Genomic DNA, 20041 nt, shown 5'->3' with positions numbered 1-20041 from the left:
AACGTCGCCAACCTCTTCAAATCAACCTACTTTAACACGGCATTACTTCATATTCAGTTCTGTTTTTGCATTCTCTTTAGAATGACTCCATTTGCCTGCCAGCTTTTTTGAACTTGGCTAGAAAGAGTTTGTTGTAGAATAGAGATTGAGTTCTTCACTTAGAAACATGATTTGATAAAACGCATCTGATGCTTTTGTTGATTGGCAGGTCTATGTGCGTGTGTATGTGGCTGTGTGGATAAGTGGGTGCGCTTATGCAAGAATGACAATAGATGGGTGGGCGAATGAATAAAAAGGTGAGTAACTGAATTTCCGAATGTATGAACGGAAGAGTGCATTGATGAATAGCTGGATCATTCACTGATTCATCTGCCTACCCATGCGATAACTTATCCACTAGTGCACCCACAGGTTCACTTCTGCATTTACCTATTCCCTCATGTATTTACTCATACATTCATCTACCCACCCATGTACTCACTCATCCATGCATCGTCCATGCACTCATCCATCCACTCACCAATTGTCTGTCACATTCACTCATTATATTATTATTTTAATGTATAATGCGCGCAGCTACCCTAGACAGGGTTTCCCGGCGCCGGCATGTCTACTACTACAGACTGAGTGAACGGAGAGCTAATCACTGAGAGAAAAGCCAGGTCTTGAGATCTCGGTGAAACTGGAGGTACGAAGATTTGTGTTTCATAGAACTTGGGAGGGAATTCCAAAGTCTAGGTCCGAGACATGAGACGGAGCGGCCACCCATTCTGGCTAGTTTAAAACTAGGAGTTTCATAATCACCTTGAGTGGATGAGCATAAAGACCGAACAGGGACATATGGATGAATGAGTTCCTGAAGATAGACAGGAGCGGTCCCCTGTTTGATTTTAAAAACATAGCACAGGGTCTTACATGTGATGCGGTTGTCAATGCAGGTCCCGAAGGAAAGGAGAGATGGAAATTCCTTGGGACATGACATAGGAGGCGGGGAATTCTGGACCACCTGGAGCTTCAATACCTCCTGACATCCGCCCAAATAAAGGACGATACCGTAGTCCAGGCGAGAGGTGACAAGTGCCTGGACTACCGTTCTTTTAGTGAAGTCAGGGAGCATCCAGATGATCTTCCGCAACCACCTTAAGATGGTGAAACAGGTGGCGGCGACGCTAACCACCTGTTGCGGCATTAAAAGATAGTTATCAATGATGAACCTAAGGTTACGAACTTGGGTAACGGGTTGGGGGAGAGGGCCCATTTCCTGGGGCCAATGTTGGGGACCCCAAAGATGCTTGTGTTTGCCTAAGATAACAACCTCGGTCTTGTCTCCGTTTAATTTCAGCAAATTGGAACACATCCACTCCGACAGCCGACATAGACCTGACTGAAGAGAAGATATGGAAGCTTCCATAGTGGAAGACAAAGAAAAAATTATTTGAGTGTCGTCAGCGTACGAATATAAAGATAGACCCGCATCCTCCACAATGGTCGCCAGGGGTCTCACATATATATTGAAGAGCAAAGGGCTCAGAGTGGACCCCTGGGGAACTCCGTACGCAGATGACCGGATAGTAGATGAGGAATTAGAAGAAAAAACCTGAAACGTACGGTCGCTGACAAAAGAGGCCAACCAAGCTAGAGCGGGGCCTTCAACTCCTGCCAACTGGAGAGACTTTAAGAGGATGGTATGTGACACGGTATCGAATGACGCGCTCAAATCGAGAAGAATGAGTGCCGTCGTCTCACCCCAGTCATCCACAGCCACACACATTCAAACTCGCCTATCATTAAAAAGCGCTTCCACTTCTATTGAAAGTTAAACCCATTGGCTGTCAATATTTGTTCATCTTTCCATTTAACGCCTGCTGATTGATTGATTTAAAACTTGTATAGCGCTTACTGTCACCCCACGGGTATCCTGGCGCTTCCGACTAAAAACTGAATCACGATTGAATAGATCACAACAGCCCTAACCTGAATAGGGGATTCCTGCTAGGCTTTGGGAAAGAGCCAGGTTTTAAGGTTCCTGCGAAATTCTAGCAGGGCGCTAATCTGTCTAAGGCTCTGGGGAAGTCCATTCCACAGCAGAGCGCCGGCTACACTAAATGCTCTACCTCCTAGCCTGGCCCATTTGAACCTAGGCACCGTGAGTAGTGAGGCACTAGATTATCGCAGCTGCCTGGAGGGTTGATACCTAGAGAACCTTTCCTGCATAGGGACTGGCCCTAGCTCAAGTATCGCTTTAAAAACCAGGCACAGGGACTTGAAGCGAATACGTTCCGTCACAGGTAGCCAGTGCAGCTCCCTCAAGGCCATTGTTGTCGAGGAACGGCGTTGCCAGCCAAGGGTAGGTTTAGCTGCTGCAGACTGGATTCTTTGGAGCCCTTGTAGAATATATAACAGGGCCCCCAAATACAACGAGTTGCAGTAATCCAGCCTGCTATCCACTATGCTACTTACTACCAGTGGACGTGCCTCTTTAGGCAACAATGGAAGAATTTTATGCAGCATGCGTAGCAAAGCAAAGCAGACATTGGCGGTCTTATTAGCCTGTGATTCCAACTGGAGGTCCTTGTCAATCAGCACCCCCAGGTTATGTACTTTGCTCACCGGAATCAGTGGTTCCTCTGGGGTCAGCCTAAATTCAGATGGAAGTTGTCTAATTGTCTAGGTGGCCTACCCGAGGAGCAGTAAACCACCTCAGTTTTTCCTGCGTTAAACTGTAGGGAGTTCCTACTAAGCCAGTTGGTTGTCTTCCGCATACATTCCTGGAACAGATCAAGGGATACAGCGTTGGCACCCTCCAATGAGAATGCCAATTGTGTTTCATCCGCGTAATTAACTGTGCAGACTCTGGCAGACTTTATAATGGGGAGCAAGGGCTGCAAATAAATATTAAATAGGATGGGACTAGTTGCAGACCCCTGTGGTACCCCATGGGTTACTGATGTTTTCCTGGCAGTGAAAGGAGCCAGTATTACCACCTGATGACGTCCTGCCAGGTAGGCTTGTAACCATTGCAGTGCCTGCCCTTCCACTCCCAAATTCTGTAGTCTTTCCAACAGGATTAGATGGTTCACCGTGTCGAATGCGGCAGACAGAGAAGCACTAACAGTCGCATTTCCGTTGTCGGCACGCATCCGCAGGTTGTCCAGCATTGTGACCAGAGCCGTCTCCGTTCCGTGACCGGGGCAGAAGCCGAACTGGTCTTTATCAAGCAAGAGTTCTCCTTCAGGAAGCGCGACAGTTCCCTACTAACTGTTTTCTCCAGAATCTTCACTGGGTAAGGTAGGAGAGAAATAGGTCTAAAATTGGCTGGTACCGAAGGATCCAGGGAAGGCTTTTTAATCAGAGGAATCACCGTTGCCAGTTTCCATTCCTCTGGGACCTCTCCTTTCTGCAGGGACTGGTTACAAATCTGTCTCAGCTAAGGGAGAGTATCCCAGCCAGATGACTTCCATATTCTGGAGGGGAAGGGGTCATGTGGGGAGCCTGAGGATACACTCTACCAGCCTATCAAAAGCTTCTTTTGGCAGGGTTTGGAAATTATTCAGGGAGACCGGTTGTAATGGAGCTTCCGCTCCCCTCTGTACCGAGATAAGTTGGTCCGCCGTGTTGTTAACAATAAGACTGTCCACGATCTTCGTGATTTTGTCTTGGAAATGTGAGGCAATTGCATCACAAAGTTCTTGTGATGCTGCCACTTTATTGTCCAGACATCCAGACATTTAGGGGCAGACAGCGCATTAGTGATTTCGAAGAGGGCTTTTGTCCCGTTAGATGCATGGGCAATTGAGCTAGCGTAAAAGTCAGCCTTAGCCGGAAGGATACTTTCCTTATAGTGCAGCTGTCTCCGTCTTAATTCAGTTTTATCTTCCTCCCCATACCCATTCCTCCATTTCCTTTCCGCCTTCTTACGAAGCAGCCGGAGTGGTTTCCGCTCCTCATTGAACCAGGGCGCCAAAGCCTTCCTCTTATTTTTCATACTCTTCATAGGGATTACCTGATCTAAGATGGCAGAAATGTGGTTTGTATAGATTGAATACTTCTCTACCGATATCATGGGGTCGAAGTACGTGTCCACAGGTTTACCTAGTTTTATCGAGCTGCTTGCATTTTGTGTTTGTTTTATCAGTGGTATTCCTCAGAAAAGGATTGTGGTTAAGCTCACAAAGATGGTCTTTGGAACATTAGTGGTCATCGCCTTTAGTAAATATTGCGCTTTTTCCTCAGCCATGCATTAACTGCTGATAACTGCTGGCTTGAAAAACCTGAGCTCCGGCTTACGTGGAGGACACATAAGGTCACGCCGAAAGGGAATGTGCAGCAGCCTGAAACAAAGCGCTGAGCCGGAAGCACCGGTGACCACAAACAGCCCTTGTCTGAGCAGTCACTATCAAAGCAAGTAGACCTGGCTTTCCTAAGCAAAGAACACAATTCGTGTCTCTTACATGCAGACAGACACGCTGACACAGTCACAGACAGGCTAGGGGGGAGGGCCACACACACACACACACACAAAGCGGAAGACTTCAAAGAGTGAGACACACACGTGAGCGGAAGACTTCAAAGAGTGAGACAATCATGACTAACACTGAAGACGAGCCACAGGAAGTGATGTAACAACTGCGCACAGTACATTTACACGAAGCTTTGCTAAAAAAAGCCGGAGGCGTAATTCACCAACAAAATAAACGATAGACAAGCATTTATTAGAGTAAATGAAAAAGGGGACTTGGAGGTTCAACCTAGATGTAAATGATAATCAGCAAGATCAAGGTCAGAGGAGATGGTAAGAGAAATTTACAAGACAAGCCCGGATTCGAAGGTGGTGCGAGGGCCCGCCGCGGCAAAAGTGAAAGCACATATGTTTACATTTAAGGCTAGATGAGGCAGGGGAGGTGCGGAGGAGCGTTCAGAAAGCAAGCGAGAGGAAAGAGATGGCGCTGAAAGCTGGCAGCTGCGCGCATGCACGGCGCGTGTAACTGCAAGCGCTAGGCCAGCAAAAGATGGTAGCACTTTTAAAAGCCAACTACAAAATTAATCGTAGAGCAACACATGCGCTGGCTCAGGCGAGACCTAAAAAGGGATGTGTTGGACGAAGTCTTCTTCACAATGAAAGGTGGTAGAAGGAGGTCACCGCGAGTCAAGGTAAAAGAAAAAGTAGTACCCAAACCTACATTTATCGCCAGAAGGGAAATGATCCACGTAACAGGGTCAGTCTCCAGGGCAGAACAAAAGGGCCAAAAGCAGGACAAATGTGAACTATTCACCAAAGGAATGGAAGGAATTTTGAAAGGCGGACATAAGAGCCAATGAAAACCAGCAGGCGTGGTGAAAGCTAACAGAGCAGATAACCACATGAGGACAGACTGCGCTTGCGATGCCTAGACTCTACCTAATAAGAGCTCAGGGAGGCTCCCATCACACAACATTAATAAGAGCTCAGGGAGGCTCCCATCACACAACATGAGGTAGAAAATCTGAGGTAGGAAGCCTCTGAAGAGGAGGCGGTCTCCTGAAGTTTGGTTCTTAACAAATGATATGGGTAAGTTATTAAAGTGAATTATTTCTAACCATTATAAGCAATGTGTATCATTACATACATCATTCTAATTGTACCGCGTGACTCCAACTTTGACGACGGAATGATTCACCATTCGAATCTACGAAAGATCCAATACTGGAGGAACGTTAACGCTGTATTAAATGAAGGAAGTACAAAGAAATGTTATGCCATTACCACTTTGACCATGTGAGTCATTTTAAATAAATATGATTTTGCCTTAACTCATGTGTTTGGTGGTAGTTTTAGAAATGAAAGCTTCCTTGAAACATTCCTAGCTCTAATAGCAACAAATTGTTCTAGTGCATTACAGGTACCACATAACTAGACAGAAAAGTTACTTACCTTCGGTAAATATCTTTCTGGTGGGTACTCTATCTACCTGTAGATTCCTCAACTTTGACTATCACAGGTGCCGAATGGATCAGGAAAAAAGTTTGCATTAGCTCTCTGGTGCAGGAAGGGGGCGTTGACTCCGTGGCAAAGTCAGATATGGAGTCGTGATAATGTCAGAGTCAAACGCCTCAAGACGGACACCCCAGCGGCAGTTGTGCTGTGTTGGTCTCACCTATCAAGGTTTATTCAAGACTGAAACTTGTATATTACTGCAGTGTGTAACTAGCTCGTTACCTTACTTACACAGTGGTAAAGTTATGAGGGTAATCGCCACAAGAGGAGAAAGTAGGAGGGCAGTGAGGAATCTGTAGTTACAGAATAGTCAACAGAAAGATTAATACTAAAGGCAAGGAACTTTCCCTCCGAGGGATACTTCTACTTGCAGATCCCAGATCTTCAACAGATTCCAAGGCAATAATTTGAAGGAGGAGTGAGTGGAGAAACACTGTTTTAGATCAATAAATCTTTTAAGTACAGAGCGGGCAACATAACCATCTCTTCTTACTTCAGATTGCTCTGTTGAAATTAGCTGTTATTACTTCAGGTGACAGTTTAGAAAAGGCATAACAGGTCTTAGCATACAGGATAATTCATCCGCAAACCATGAGAGATAGATAGATAGGATAGAATAAAACACTGATAGGGCTAAAAGATAATCCTTCACTGTAGCTACTGCACAGCTTTAAGGACAGCACAAATTGTAGTACATTGGAGAGTGATGCTTTTAGAGGTGTGATTCCAAAATCAGCGTTCCAGGAATCAAATTTCTTCTGCCTCTCCGGGAAGATTTATTTGGTAGAAGGGCAACGTGCTTAATGAATCGTGTCCACCACTTCCGTTGGGAGCAGAAATGTGCTTGGATTGCGCCACTCAATCCACACACATAAAAATGTAGGCTCTAAAGACTGGGGTGTAGAATCAGTCCTTGAGACAACATGGCCTCCCTGAACAGATGAAAAGGATTTGTTATAGTGAGGTGCCACAGACCTATGTATCACATCTTTCTCGCCAATCCGGAGTGATAAGAATTAGGCCCTTTGACAAATCTTCCTCAGAAATCAAGGATATGGGAGGAAACTTAGTGAAGTGGAAACATCCATGCCAGCTGAAGCACTTCAACACAAAGCTCCCTGCAGCGGACATTGGAGCGTGCTTAATATTGTTGGACTTCTAATATCCACGGAGCCAGTCAAGTGATCGGCTATCAGCCACAGGCCATGTTGATGCATACAGGTCCAGAGACCCACAGCTTTGACAGAGAGCTGAGACCCACTATCTCCTTGTTTGTTTAGGTACTTGCCTTGTGGGAGTGTTGGCTGTTAGATTTGGATCAACTGACCTTGAATGGAAGGGAGCAAAGCTGTGCCCTAACCCTAAATTCCAGCAGAATGGTCCCCAGAAGAGCAGAGATTACACAGCTAAGTCCTCTTATCTCCAGGTCCTCTAGATGCACATCCCACCTGGAGGTGGCCAACCCAACTGTGTTTATTGTTGCAGGGGGGAGAGAAGGGCCTCATTCCCAAGTGAGGTTGATGAAGCAAGATTTCGCATATTACGCGACTTGCTTACATCAAGAACCTCGAATCCCATTATAATCCTATAATTCAATTTGTACATTTTGCTAATTTCCTTTTTTTTTTGGATATGCATGTATCTTAGTGATGCTTGCCTATGTGTTTACTAACCCGAATAACTCTTGTCCCTAAAATTGCCGCCGCTTGAGGGTTTGCTTCTGCGCATGCGTTAGTCACACTCACGTGACGTAGTTGCAGTTCTGGTGGGAAAATGTGCACATGCGTGCTTGCGTCTAAAATTGCTGTCGGTGTTCTAACGTGGTGAAGCTTGTGCGGATGCTCTTGTGTTATTGTCTGTTGCACTAATTATAATGCCATAGAATATTTTTCCGATTTAAGGAGTATAAAGTAGCTCTTCATGGTATATAGTGAATTCATTTATTTCTATGTTTTAATTTGTTTTCGCTTACTTTTCATGTACCGCGGTATCGAGGGTCTGGTGCAAGGCTCAAGACTCCATATTGAGAGGAGGTTCTGCGCATGACCGTATTCTGCCGGTGGCATTGACAGGGTGCCAACTGAAGGTCCCTGCCAAGACGTGCCTGGGAAGATGCACCTTCACCCAGCCGGAGAAGCTAAAAAATGTTACATTCGAAACAAATGTAATTTTCCTATTGTATTCTGTAGAATCGGTCATGGGAACCCCAAACCTGCTAGGCGGTCTCAGAAAATGGTAATTTAGGCTTGTAGAAGTTTGTTCTTATTGGTGTGTCGACCTATCCTACTTGGGGACCAATCGAAATTGGGGATTCTAACACTTGCAACATTTGGGGGGTGGTACACTGACCCGAAAACAGTATAACCAGCCTAGGATTAGCTAGAGAATTGTCAGACTTGTCTGAATAGCTGACCTGTCACTGACCCAACGCACTCAATAGGTGACTGAAACACAGAGCGCTGCGGAGCTCTCTGTCCGAATTGGACCATAGACTCTAAAGGTTTTACTAAACCTTAAGTGCTGGCGGAGCACTTTGCTGGGGAGTTCGCTAACCCAATCGGGGTTCTGACTGATAGCTGCAGAGAGGGTGGAGCGCAGGCGTTGCTTCCGAACTGCGGGTGCTGGTCGTGCCTTGGTGGTCCTGTCCTGATTCTAATCTGGTTTTCCGGTCCTGTCCTGGGGTGTCTAATCTGCACCTGCTGTCCCATAGATGACGGTCCTTCCTTGGGGTATTTCCTGTCCTTGACTGATCCGTGGCCAGGGTTGGTCTGCACACCATTTTAGGTAATTATATAGGGCGAAAACTCTATACTGCACCTTCTATTTTCCTGTCTTTGCTTTAATAAAGACATTTCTTTGCATACGTTAATTTTCCATGCTTTCCGCAACCTACTATAAAGTCACACAGTATATTTTTCCTTAGCATGTTCCTATATTTCCCTACCTCTTAGAATACATTCTCTCCATACGGTTTGTGAATCATAAATGTGGTATATAATTTTCTCCTGCAATCTGATTTGGACATAATAATGCTAGAACTATAGCGTGTTCCACTTTTTCCCCCTCCTATAGATGTATAGGATTTCAAATCTTTTTTGAAGTATTTTACAACAGCACAACTCTAGTTCGTGTTCCTTTCCAGAAATCTATTTAGCAGATCGCTTGTTATTACTTTCTATAGACTTATAAATGGTTGCCTTAGTCTTCTTTATATATGGTTATGTGCTCTTCATTATTCGGACTATAGATTGCCTTCTCGTTGTAAATTGCATACACTCAGAATCTGATTTCTAAGATAAACTTTTAAAACTTCCCAGTAGTCTGTGGTTATTTGATGAATACAGAAGAAATAAAAGTCGGTATTTGTATTTTGTCTGCCTTTTCTTTTACAGCTAGCTCCCTGATTCATTGTGGTCATAGGTACCCGTAACGGTGGATTGGTAAGTCGGGTACAAAAGAAATAAATAGGAAGGAACCAGGGTTACTGGTAGTAGAGTTGTTAGGTCACCCGATTAATGTATATGATAAATTGGAAAAATACGGGCCTGGTATGTGTATGGTGAAATTTATTGGCCGGGTGACCTGCGATCTCTATCAAGGTGACCTCTTTTACAAACCAATACAACTCCACTGCAGCATCCCTGGAGGCCACAATGGATTCCATCAAGTCTCTCTGATGTTGAACACTGTATGTGGAGGCAGCACTGCTGAGCTCTCATGGGCCAGTGTGCATGTACGATCAGGAGGATGCAAGAAGCTACCAAACTGTAGGAAACTGGGATTTTGTTGCAGTACCCCCCACACACGCTTTTTGCCTGTTTTTTTATGGAACTTTGACTCAAGTGTACTGGGTTCCTGCTTACTAGGTTCCCAGTACTAGTGTTCTTTCCCTAAAAATGTTCGATTACCCAATGGCAAAACCTTTAGCACCCTTTAAGTCCCTAGTAAAGGGTACATCTGGTACCTAAGGCCTGACATCCTGAAGAGGATCTTTAAGTGCCGCAGCACAAATTGTGCCACGCTAGAGGATGCCTCAAGCACATGCAAAGCTGCCATTACAGGCTGTCTTAATGCCGACAAAAGTGAAAACACAACATGACACATCCCTGTACGCCAGGCCTCCTACCACTGAATGTGATTTTTGTAGGTCACCCCTACAGCAGGCCTGACAACCCGGAGGCAGGGTGCTTAGTACTGCATGGGAGTGCATACTTGCATGAGCAGATATGCCCCTATGCTAGTCAGTTCCATTACTGCCAGTACAAGTGACCAAGGAAGACAGTTTAGAACATGTGCTGGACACTGGTGAAAACTAGTTGCACAGCTACATGATGGTTTCACTGAAAATAGGGATGTTTGATATCAAATATCTCGTACGGGTCAATCCACACTGATGCCAGTGTTGGATTTACTAATACATGCACAAAGAAGGAACTTTAGAGATGCCCCCTGAAAACCTACCAGCCTCTAGTGTTCTTACTGACTGGTTTCTGCTAGCCTACCACCCGAGACGCTGTTCTGACCTCCTAGGGTGAGAGTCTTTGCTCTCACGAGACACCAAACAAAAGCCTGGCTGGGAAGAGGGTGCAACACCCCCCCCCCCCCACAGGATGACCTGCAGGTTAGCCTCCTTGGGCCAGCGAGCTTTAAAGAAGCAGCCTTTGGATTGCGAATCTGGCTCCCCTCACAGGAGAGAAACACCGCCCCTATCCAGAGCTCCCCTTGGCACCTGGATAGGCGGGAAAATAAGCTTGTCAAGTAGGCGTACAACCTGCAGGCTAGTATCACCGCTATGGTGGGCTGCTGTGAGGTGGACACGATTTTTCAGGAGTAGCCATCTCTGTGATGGCATACTTAGGAATTCTGGGACAGGGTTATGCCCATCACGCATAGGGATTGGTTACATAGGGGGCGTAGTGACCCCCAAGGGTCTGTAGCCCTCAGGCTACTACCCTACATTCCCATACACTCCCCTAAATTCAGAATTTAGGGGAGTCCTGGGCACCAGAGAAGCAGATCCTGACAACTTAGGATGAGAGAGGACACAGAAACGCCACAAAAGCAGATGAAAAAAGCAGCATCTGACCTGGTTCCAACTCTGCCGGCCTGTCTGCATCACTCGAAGACAGTGTCAAAGTAATCTCGTCCTGCAGCTGCGACTCCAGAAACTTGGGAGAAATGCCTGTCTTCAAAGAAGACCCAAGACATCCCGTGAACAGCAGACGTGTTCTTAAGAACTCAAGCCCATCATGGTTTCACCCCTCCTAGACTCCCTTACATCACCTGCAGCCTCTGCACGCAAACCCCCCTCAACCACAACTGCTCCGATAAGGAAAAACTATGCCTACGGACAGCCCTCCACTGACACTCCTGTGCCTTAGAGAAGAGGACCAAAGGTGTGTCCACCCCCCCTACTCCCCACATCCTGGAGCATCGCAAGGCCTGAGCCCACTTGATGGTTCAGCCCATCTGGCTTCCTAGCCAGAACCTGCAGCCTCTTTTTCAGCGACTGATCCCCACTGAAACGTATTGGGCTCCCAACGCCGACTTGCACCCTGCACCCAGCTGCCCTCATGCTGCTGGTGGTGGTGGTGCTGCCTTGGACCTTGCCCGCCACTCACCTTAACTCCTGGAGATTGGTACTGTAAGTTGATGTATTGTACCGTATCCGTTTGCAGAACTTGTTCTTTCCTCCATAGGATAGATAACATTGCAGAACACAGAAATTGCAGTGTCCACGTTTTACAGAACACAGAAATTGCAGTGTCCACGTTTTACAGTGTAAAGAACTTTTATTTAAAATCTTACTTATCTGAATGAATTTCCTCTGATGCCAAATCATGTATAAAGTGATTTGGCATTTTTATAAATTGGTGTGGATCACCTTCTTGAGTCGGGTTATCATTTATTAATTGTGTGCATTTGCAAATGTCTTGCACTCCTCTGTTTTAAGACTAATGCTGCTCGACCACACTAACCGCTAAACTAGCACTTTGGGATTGCATAGCAAGCCCCTGTCCACTCATAAGGGAACCATAGACTCTTTACATGGCATATCAACTTATTGACAGATCAAATAAAAAGACCGCTTCCAACACAAACCAAGCAATTGAAGGATCTTCAGGATCGGTAATTGAGTCCCAGCTGAAATATTGGAGGCATGTCCTGAATGTAGAGGAGGGAAGGCTCTAAGCATGGTGGTATCCAGTTCTACGCAAATTAAAGGAAGCACTGGGAGGGCTCTAGGTGAGGTCTGGGATGACCGATTTAAAATCCCAAGTCATAGCAGCAAAGGTGTCAAAATGAGATAGTGAGACACCAACTTGGGAAATGTGGCTTTGATGAGCTAGCCAGCCAGATATGGGTATATTAAAATCTTACTTTATGTTCCGCTACTACTGCCATCACCATTGCAAAGACTCAAGGAGCAGAAGTCAGCCCAAAAAGAAGTACTATAAATTAATAATGGGTAGAACACAATACAGAGCAGAAGTATTTCCTGGGGGACTGCAGGTTCAGAATATGAAAGTAGACGTCCTCCAGGTCTATCAATGCCATCCTGTCTTCAGGGTCCAGTGCAAGTCAAAACAGGGCTAGCATCCGGACATGGTCTTTCCTTCGGAGCCAATTCAGTAACCTGAGGTTCCAGGTCCCCTGTACTGGTGCATTTGCTGGCCTGGGATTTTTTGTTGTTGGAAAAATCTGCTGCCAAAGAACAAGAGGATTAGTCTTTAATATCTGGCTGGGGCCCTGCCTTCTTTAAATCATTCCAAGCCAGCATATGCTTTTTGGACAAATAGACATTCCCAATGAAAGGGCATTTCTATGAAGGTGTTCTGAACATCTGTGGAGAACTCTGTAGATCTAAGCCAGGCACGTCTTCATATTGTGAGAGATTAACCTATGGCAGTAGCTGTAGTCAGCAGTCTCTAAACAGGTTTTTAATGTGTTTAGAAACATCTTCTGCTGATTCTCACTACAGAATTAAATGAAGCAGTCTCAGGTGGAGACCGATCTAGATTTTTATCTATACCACTTGCCTCCTCAAGCAGTAGTGCTTCAGAAGGATCGTCAGCAATGCCTCTTTGCTGATTGTCTGAATCAATGTCTGAATCAATGTCTGAATCAATGTCTGAAAGGGTAGCCATAATGGATCTTCAGACAGCCTTTATTCGAATTTAAAAAAAGCGTACTTTCTTGATCTGTGCTTCCCTACACCTAAGAAGGTGTCTGAAGTGACTTGCAGCGTGTGGGGTGGCACAGATAATGAAGTCATATGGGGCACTGGGTCTGAATATACCGGAGGCAGAGACTAAATCAGCGCTGCTTGAAGTGCTGAAGTAGATCATGGGGCGAGTCTCGGTGCCGAATCATGAACGGCTGGAGCAAGTGATGTACCATCAGGAACCACGAATTTGGGAAGCCAAGGGACAAACCGATATTCCACCGGTATGGTTAGGATGGTAGAAGACCAACAGGCCCATTGACCTGTCCTATGGGACCAGCCGTGCACCAAAGAGAATGCCTGCTCTCGTAAAAGAGACCATCAGGTCTTACATGAAACCAGAGGTCTGATGCCACCATGTAGAGTTCCAAGCAGAAGCTTTCGTTCTGAAGATCACTACTTCTGTGATGAATGAGGCTGTTGGAGCTCATTCAGGGGCCTGCCAAGGACATGCAGGTGAAGTTGTTTTTTGTTTTGTGGGATCTTGTCTGACAAAGTATCAGTTGGGTGTGATCTGCACAGGAAAGTATATTGATGCTGTGTGATCTGAAGAGGTCAACGCCAGCAGGGTCATGTAAATGTTGAATGAGGTTGGACTGAGGGAAGATCCTTGGGGGACAGCACAGATGGGGTTCGTGGTTTCTGATGTTGAAGGTGGCAGGTGGATCCTGTTCTACCTGTGAGGAAGAAACAGATTGTCAGTTGAGAGCAGGTCCTTGGATACATGTTTCATGATGTTTTCTGATCAGGGTGAAATGGGAGACTGTGTCAAAGGCTGCTGAGAGAGGGTAGCAGGAGAGCCACGGTTTCTCCATGGTCGAGGATAGACAGATGTCCATCATAACGTCAACAGGGTTTAAAGCCTGATAATTTTGAACAGGACAAGTCGTCACTGCACCGAAGTGTACACAATTTGAGAAATCACCTTACGAGACCGTGAGCTCCAGATCACGATGATATTCTCTGAAAAAGCTGAACTGCAGCTGGAGTATCGGTATTGAGGATTTGTGCCTAATGTCATTGCAACTCCATGTATGCCATTGCAATGTAGTCACCGCCACCTGCCAGCACCAGAGAGCTATTGAAAAAGTTCTTCCTGACCCAGTCTGTGCCTAAAATATTCAAAAGTGAGGAAAATATAGGTAGAAGTTGATCATCAAACCTTCTTTTGCACATGACTTTGTTTCTTCCCCACTTCACCCACTTACCTCTTGCTGCTGGTGCTCGACCTGCATCACTTCCTCCTTCTCTTGTTGCACCTTCCTCATTTTATCGTTCAGCTCTGCTTCCTGCTTGTTCCAACCTTCCACCACCTTAGCGAGAGTCTGGGACACAATGTAACTTTGGATCAGTGTATGCTTACGGACAATCTGTGGGACAGCCATTAAACGTGACAGAATCTCATTCCATTTAATCATTGCTCTACCTTGCATCTACTACATTCCAAAGTCTACAGCAAATCCCGTGCCCATCATGATTAGTACTCTTCATCTTGTACCCAGTTGCCAAAAACCCTAGGTAAACTCTGGCAGCATAGATTACACAAGGAAAGATGGAGCAGAACTAGAGTCCTTAAATCAGGTATTGATTTGATCTCTGCATTTTCATAGTAGCATGGCAGACTAAAAACATTGTTTATATTCTTTCGAACATTTCTCATTGTATTTTATATAACTGTATTTAAAGAGAGCAACTAGGAAGTACTGCTTTTAATGGACTAACCACTCATTACTAGCCTGCCCAGTGCAGGTCAGTCTTGACAAAGTTTTTGAACAAGCTGACATATATCCTGTTTTGCATACCAGTGACTTGAACTGGGGTACCTTAGTGCATTATATAAATATGTGAAAGTACCAACAGTTTGAAGAGTACAGAAACTTGCCGACAAAACACACAAGATGGACGGAATGCTGCACAATGGCAAAACATTCACCCCCAGTCACAGATCTGGGTTTAATCCATCGTTATTTTGCTCACCCAGCCACCCCAGTTCAGACATGGCCATATGCAAATCAGTCTTGACCCTGTGCCTCATGGGAACAGTCCAGCCAGAACTGCCAAGCCATGTCTTCCCTGGACCAGAATCAAGCATCCTAGGACCGGTTTCTGGCTATCAGCCGTCTTTAGCCAGGATAGCTTGACTCCAGTGGCCTAGTGAGCACAGGACCCAAGTCTGGGCATACCCTTCCCACATAGAGTGAACAGCAAAACACACAAGATGGATGGAATGCTGCACAATGGCAAAACATTCACCCCCAGTCACAGATCTGGGTTTAATCCATCGTTATTTTGCTCACCAAGCCACCCCAGTTCAGACATGGCCATATGCAAATCAGTCTTGACCCTGTGCCTCATGGGAACAGTCCAGCCAGAACTGCCAAGCCATGTCTTCCCTGGACCAGAATCAAGCATCCTAGGACCGGTTTCTGGCTATCAGCCGTCTTCAGCCAGGATAGCTTGACTCCAGTGGCTTAGTGAGCACTCAGGATATGGGCATTCAACGCATCTGGTTGATTAGTTGACCTGCCTTTCTAAATTTTACTCTGGTTGGTCAATACTGTCCATATGTCCCACCCTTGTATGCTTGGTTCCGTCCCAATAGATATGACAGATTTGTTTTGGTTGCCCATCTGTTGCTTCTCACTTTCTCCGGCCCATCATTGCTGTCATCTTTCCTGCGGCATGCCCCACCCTCCTGCACAGCACTGTATTTACTTTTGTGGCAATAGAGGCACCCCAAGCTTGAGCTTTAAACATCTATAGCTAAAGTGCGGCGTGCCGCCATTGCTACAAAAGTCAATAATTAAAAAAACAAAAAGGTGGGAGGACGCCACATTTCTTTCCCATTTATGTACTTTTATAGCGATGGCGGCATGATACTTGCCGACGCTTTACTTATGACAAAGTACTGTTTATTCAATTGTTATCGATTCCGAGTTCATGCAATTCAAGCATTACATCATCTCTGTTTTTTAATCATGTAGAAGGACGAGTACATTTTGTATTGCCCACCCGGATACATTTTTAGTTGATTAATAGAACACACTACCTTGTAGTCAGACACGCATCGTGAAGACATAAGAAAGCAGAAAACACCTGCTCCATGGCGTACAAATGAAGTTGATCGCATTTATATGGGTGATTTACATCACTTCTACATGGAGGGCACAATTACAAAGCATACCACACCTTGGGAGTGAGGGCCTGAATTACCTATGGTGCAATGCTATGTGGGCAACAGAAAGTTATTTTTTAAGGTTTATATATTATATACGTTTTATATAGCCCTAGCTAGACCCTTAGTTGTCAGAGCACTTTACACGATCGTGATAGAATACAGTAATGCAGTCATGCAATGAAAATCGACAGTTTCTCCTGTCAACATATTTAGTAACATTTGATATGATGCTAGGTCTTTTTTAGTGTTGGTGAACGTAAAATTTTAAGAGGAATGGCCCACACAGTAAACAATATTTCCTCATTGTAAAATGAGAAGGACTTCACTGTTTTAACACATTCTATAGGACACATCTCTCTCGATCTAAAAAAAAAAAAAACTCTGAATGCGTTTCACCGCTAACCTCGAGCATTTGACAGACGTTTACCTTGTCCAGTTGCTCAATCATAATATTCTTCTTCTGGTCAGATGAGGCTGCGATGGCCAGCTGCTGCTGGAGCTCTAGGAGGCGGTTCTGCAAGTTCTGGATGTGGCGTTCAAGATGCTGCAAGGGAACAGGCAACTATCATCAGAGGTGGCCTGGATCATAGTGCTGATAAGAGGCAGTCAGAAGAGGTATACTTTCACTTCCGGGTCCGAGAACATACTGGGGAGGGGTGTGGTAAAGCAATAGGTAGAGGTCTGACAAATGTACCGCTTAATACCTGTGGCTGATCAAGTATAAACAAAAAGTACGTTGGAAGAGGTACAAGGCATAAGGAATGTGGGCGATTTTCTACGAGTAAAAAGAAGCTTTCTGCATTGCATGAGCTTCTAAAAAGTTGGAACATCACAACCCTTGGAAGATCGCTCTCAAACTGTAAATCCAATTAGACTATTTGTCTCATTGCTATCCAAGTAATCCCTCAAAGCACAAATGGTGTGAAAAAATTCACTACCTCTGCACCCTTCTTCCAGTCATTCTGCATATACAGGAGGTTCCGGCTGATATATGGAGGTCTCAAACCGACTAGTCAGTTTGAGAACTCCATTTTAACTATTCTAGTCTGCGTAATTGCACATTTTTTAACGTGCTCCTCGTGTGGCATTTTATTTTTCATCTCTTATGTTTCCAAGAAAGTTAAATCAAAGGAAATCAGGTTTCTTGGACTGCTGTGGGAAAAAAGTAGTTACCGACTGTAAGAAGCGGACAATTTATATAGTGCACATAAGTAAATAGTCCAGACGACCCTTATTGGGTTACAAAAATCCCAAATGCTCTTTGTGGTAGTGTGGTTGAGCAGTTTACGCTGATCAAACGGGAGTTCGGCATCTGCTGCACACAGTCAATAAATGAGACACAAGCTCAATAAGGAAATTCGATATCAATTTAGAAGAAAAAAAGTTTATATTAAAAACACCAAGATCCTTGGGATCAGGCAACTACTTTGAGTTAGTGATTTTCAGAAACAGTACATACAGCTATCAGATTTGAGGCATGAGCCTCGAACACAGGAATGTTATCCTACGGGAGTGTCAGAAAGTGACTCTTGACATGGTTAGCCACCACTTTTTGCCTGGTATTTGATGGGGTTTTGATTGTAGTGAACAAGGAACAAGGTCCCTGCCAACAAGGTCACCTGTGCCAGTGCTTTTTCCCTAAAACTGGTCCACAACTGTCCCTTCAGGCCACCGTATGTCTCGAATAAATGTTACCTGGTTACCGCAGACATTGGGACTAGAGAGGGCCCCCTCGGGACCCCTCATCTAGACCATGCAGATTGCCACTGCAGCATACATGGCCTGGTGCAGACAACTACAAAGCAGACATGGCACACTGTGTGCTATGCAAACTAGCACTGCCCATGCTATAGTTAAGTCACCCCTCTGGCAGGCCTTACAGCCTTAAGGCAGGCTGCACTGTAACACAGGTGTGAGCATATTGGCATGAAAAGAAATGCCCCTAATATATTCAAGTCCATTCTTAGATATTGTTTGTGCCGGGGGCAATGGAGGCTACATGGGCTGGAAACTCTAGTTTCCCATCACTAGGATGGCTTCTCTGAACCCAGGAGTGTTTGGTACCAAACAACTCTACTCAATAAGCCACACTGATGCCAGTGTGGGATTTACTGAAACATACTCGGAGGGCACCTCGGAGGTGCCCCCTGAAAACCTACCAACCCTTGTGTGGCCACAGACTGGCTTTGGGCAGCCTGCCACCACCAAACATGTTTCTGGGCCCCTGGGTCAAGTGCTGCCACATTCTGGGATGAGAAACAAAGCACATCCTGAGCAGAGGTGTCACCCCTCCTGCTCTAGGATGGGCGCAGTTCTCAAGAGGGAAGCTTCATAGGCCTGCCACCTTTGTAATGCGACCCCCAGCCCCTGCTGCTAGCAGCAGATGGCAGCGTGGTTTACAACCCCACTTTGGGTGGGAAAACAGGCAGGAAAACCTTAGAAGGTAAGGTGGCGTTCCCACCCCTAAGGTACAGGAGGCAAGGGGAATGACACCTTTCAGTTCCCACCATCTTGGGGGTGGGGGACTCCTCCAATCAGGGCTAGAACTATGCCCCCTCCAACAGGAGGATGGCATAATTGAGGGTGTAGACACCGCAGGTAAGGTGCCCATTGGCCCTTCCTATTACTCCCTTAAAAAGCCCCTAAGTTTAGTATTTGGGTGACTCCCCCAGACCCTGAAACTAGTTCCTGCAGACTGAAGGACACAGAAAATGCTGTGAGGAAGATTAAAGACGGAGACTGACTGGGTCCCAGCCCTACCGGCCTGTCTGCAGCCCTCGAAGATCCTGCAAAGAAACTATGCCTGTCCTGCAGTCAGCGACCTCCACAAATCCAGGGAGGACTGCCTGCCTCTGAAGACCAGAATTTCCAAGGACATCCGCTCTGTCCACAAGAAACCACCACCAAGTACTCAGGTGCACTCTGGATCCGTAGTCCTAGACCACTTTGCACCCTACGGCCTACAACATCTCCACTTACCTCTGCTGTCCCTGGTTTCATGTGTACCCTCAAATTAGTCACCTGCAGCCTATTTTCAAAGCCAAGTTCCTCCATGAATTTGCATTGAGTGCTTGACGCTGTTTGCACACCCTGCACCCATCTTCCCCTGTGCCCCTGGTGGTGTATGTTTGGTACCACCTTGTGGCCCCCTCTGTGCTGGTCTAAAACAAAGCTTGAGCCCTGCAATCGTTTGGCTAACCTGCAAGCAGTGAAACGTCAAGCACCCCCAGTCTTTATTGGGTAACATTGGGCCAGATCCTCAACTTTGACCTCTACACCCGGCCAACCCTGTGCTGCTGAAGGGGATGCTTACCTAAAGCTCACCCTCTGCAGAACCTGCAACCCGAAGACTGGATTTGGAAGTTTTTCACTTACCTGTAAAACTGTATTACTGTTTTCAACCATAGTGTAATTTCAGTATTTGCAATTTTAACCTAATCGTCCTCTTTTGAAATGAAGAATTCCTACTAAAACATGTACTTACCTTTTTGCGAAGTTCTTGGTCTTAAAATAGCTCTTTTTTTTAATATTAAATTCGTGTGGATCCCCTTTTTAAGTCATGTCTCATTTAATGTTCATTGTGTGCACCACAAATGTCTTACACTCCTCGGTCTTCGGTCTAAGGCTGCTCATTCACACTACGATACCATATACAGAGCCAGCT

At 45.6% G+C, this 20041-nt stretch overlaps 1 protein-coding gene across 1 annotated transcript in view; it reads right to left on the bottom strand.

The window, feature by feature from the left end:
• The window catches only part of CNTROB (centrobin, centriole duplication and spindle assembly protein), a 442502-nt gene that overhangs the window by 303622 nt on the left and 118839 nt on the right, over positions 1-20041 (bottom strand). The window contains 2 exon segments of the mRNA XM_078668775.1: positions 14408-14524; positions 16805-16921. Coding sequence (XP_078524901.1) covers positions 14408-14524; positions 16805-16921 — 234 coding nt within the window.

The sequence above is a fragment of the Lissotriton helveticus genome, chromosome 12 (assembly GCF_964261635.1).
Source record: "Lissotriton helveticus chromosome 12, aLisHel1.1, whole genome shotgun sequence".
Taxonomy (NCBI): Eukaryota; Metazoa; Chordata; class Amphibia; order Caudata; family Salamandridae; genus Lissotriton; species Lissotriton helveticus.
This window is presented reverse-complemented; position numbering and strand designations above follow the sequence as displayed.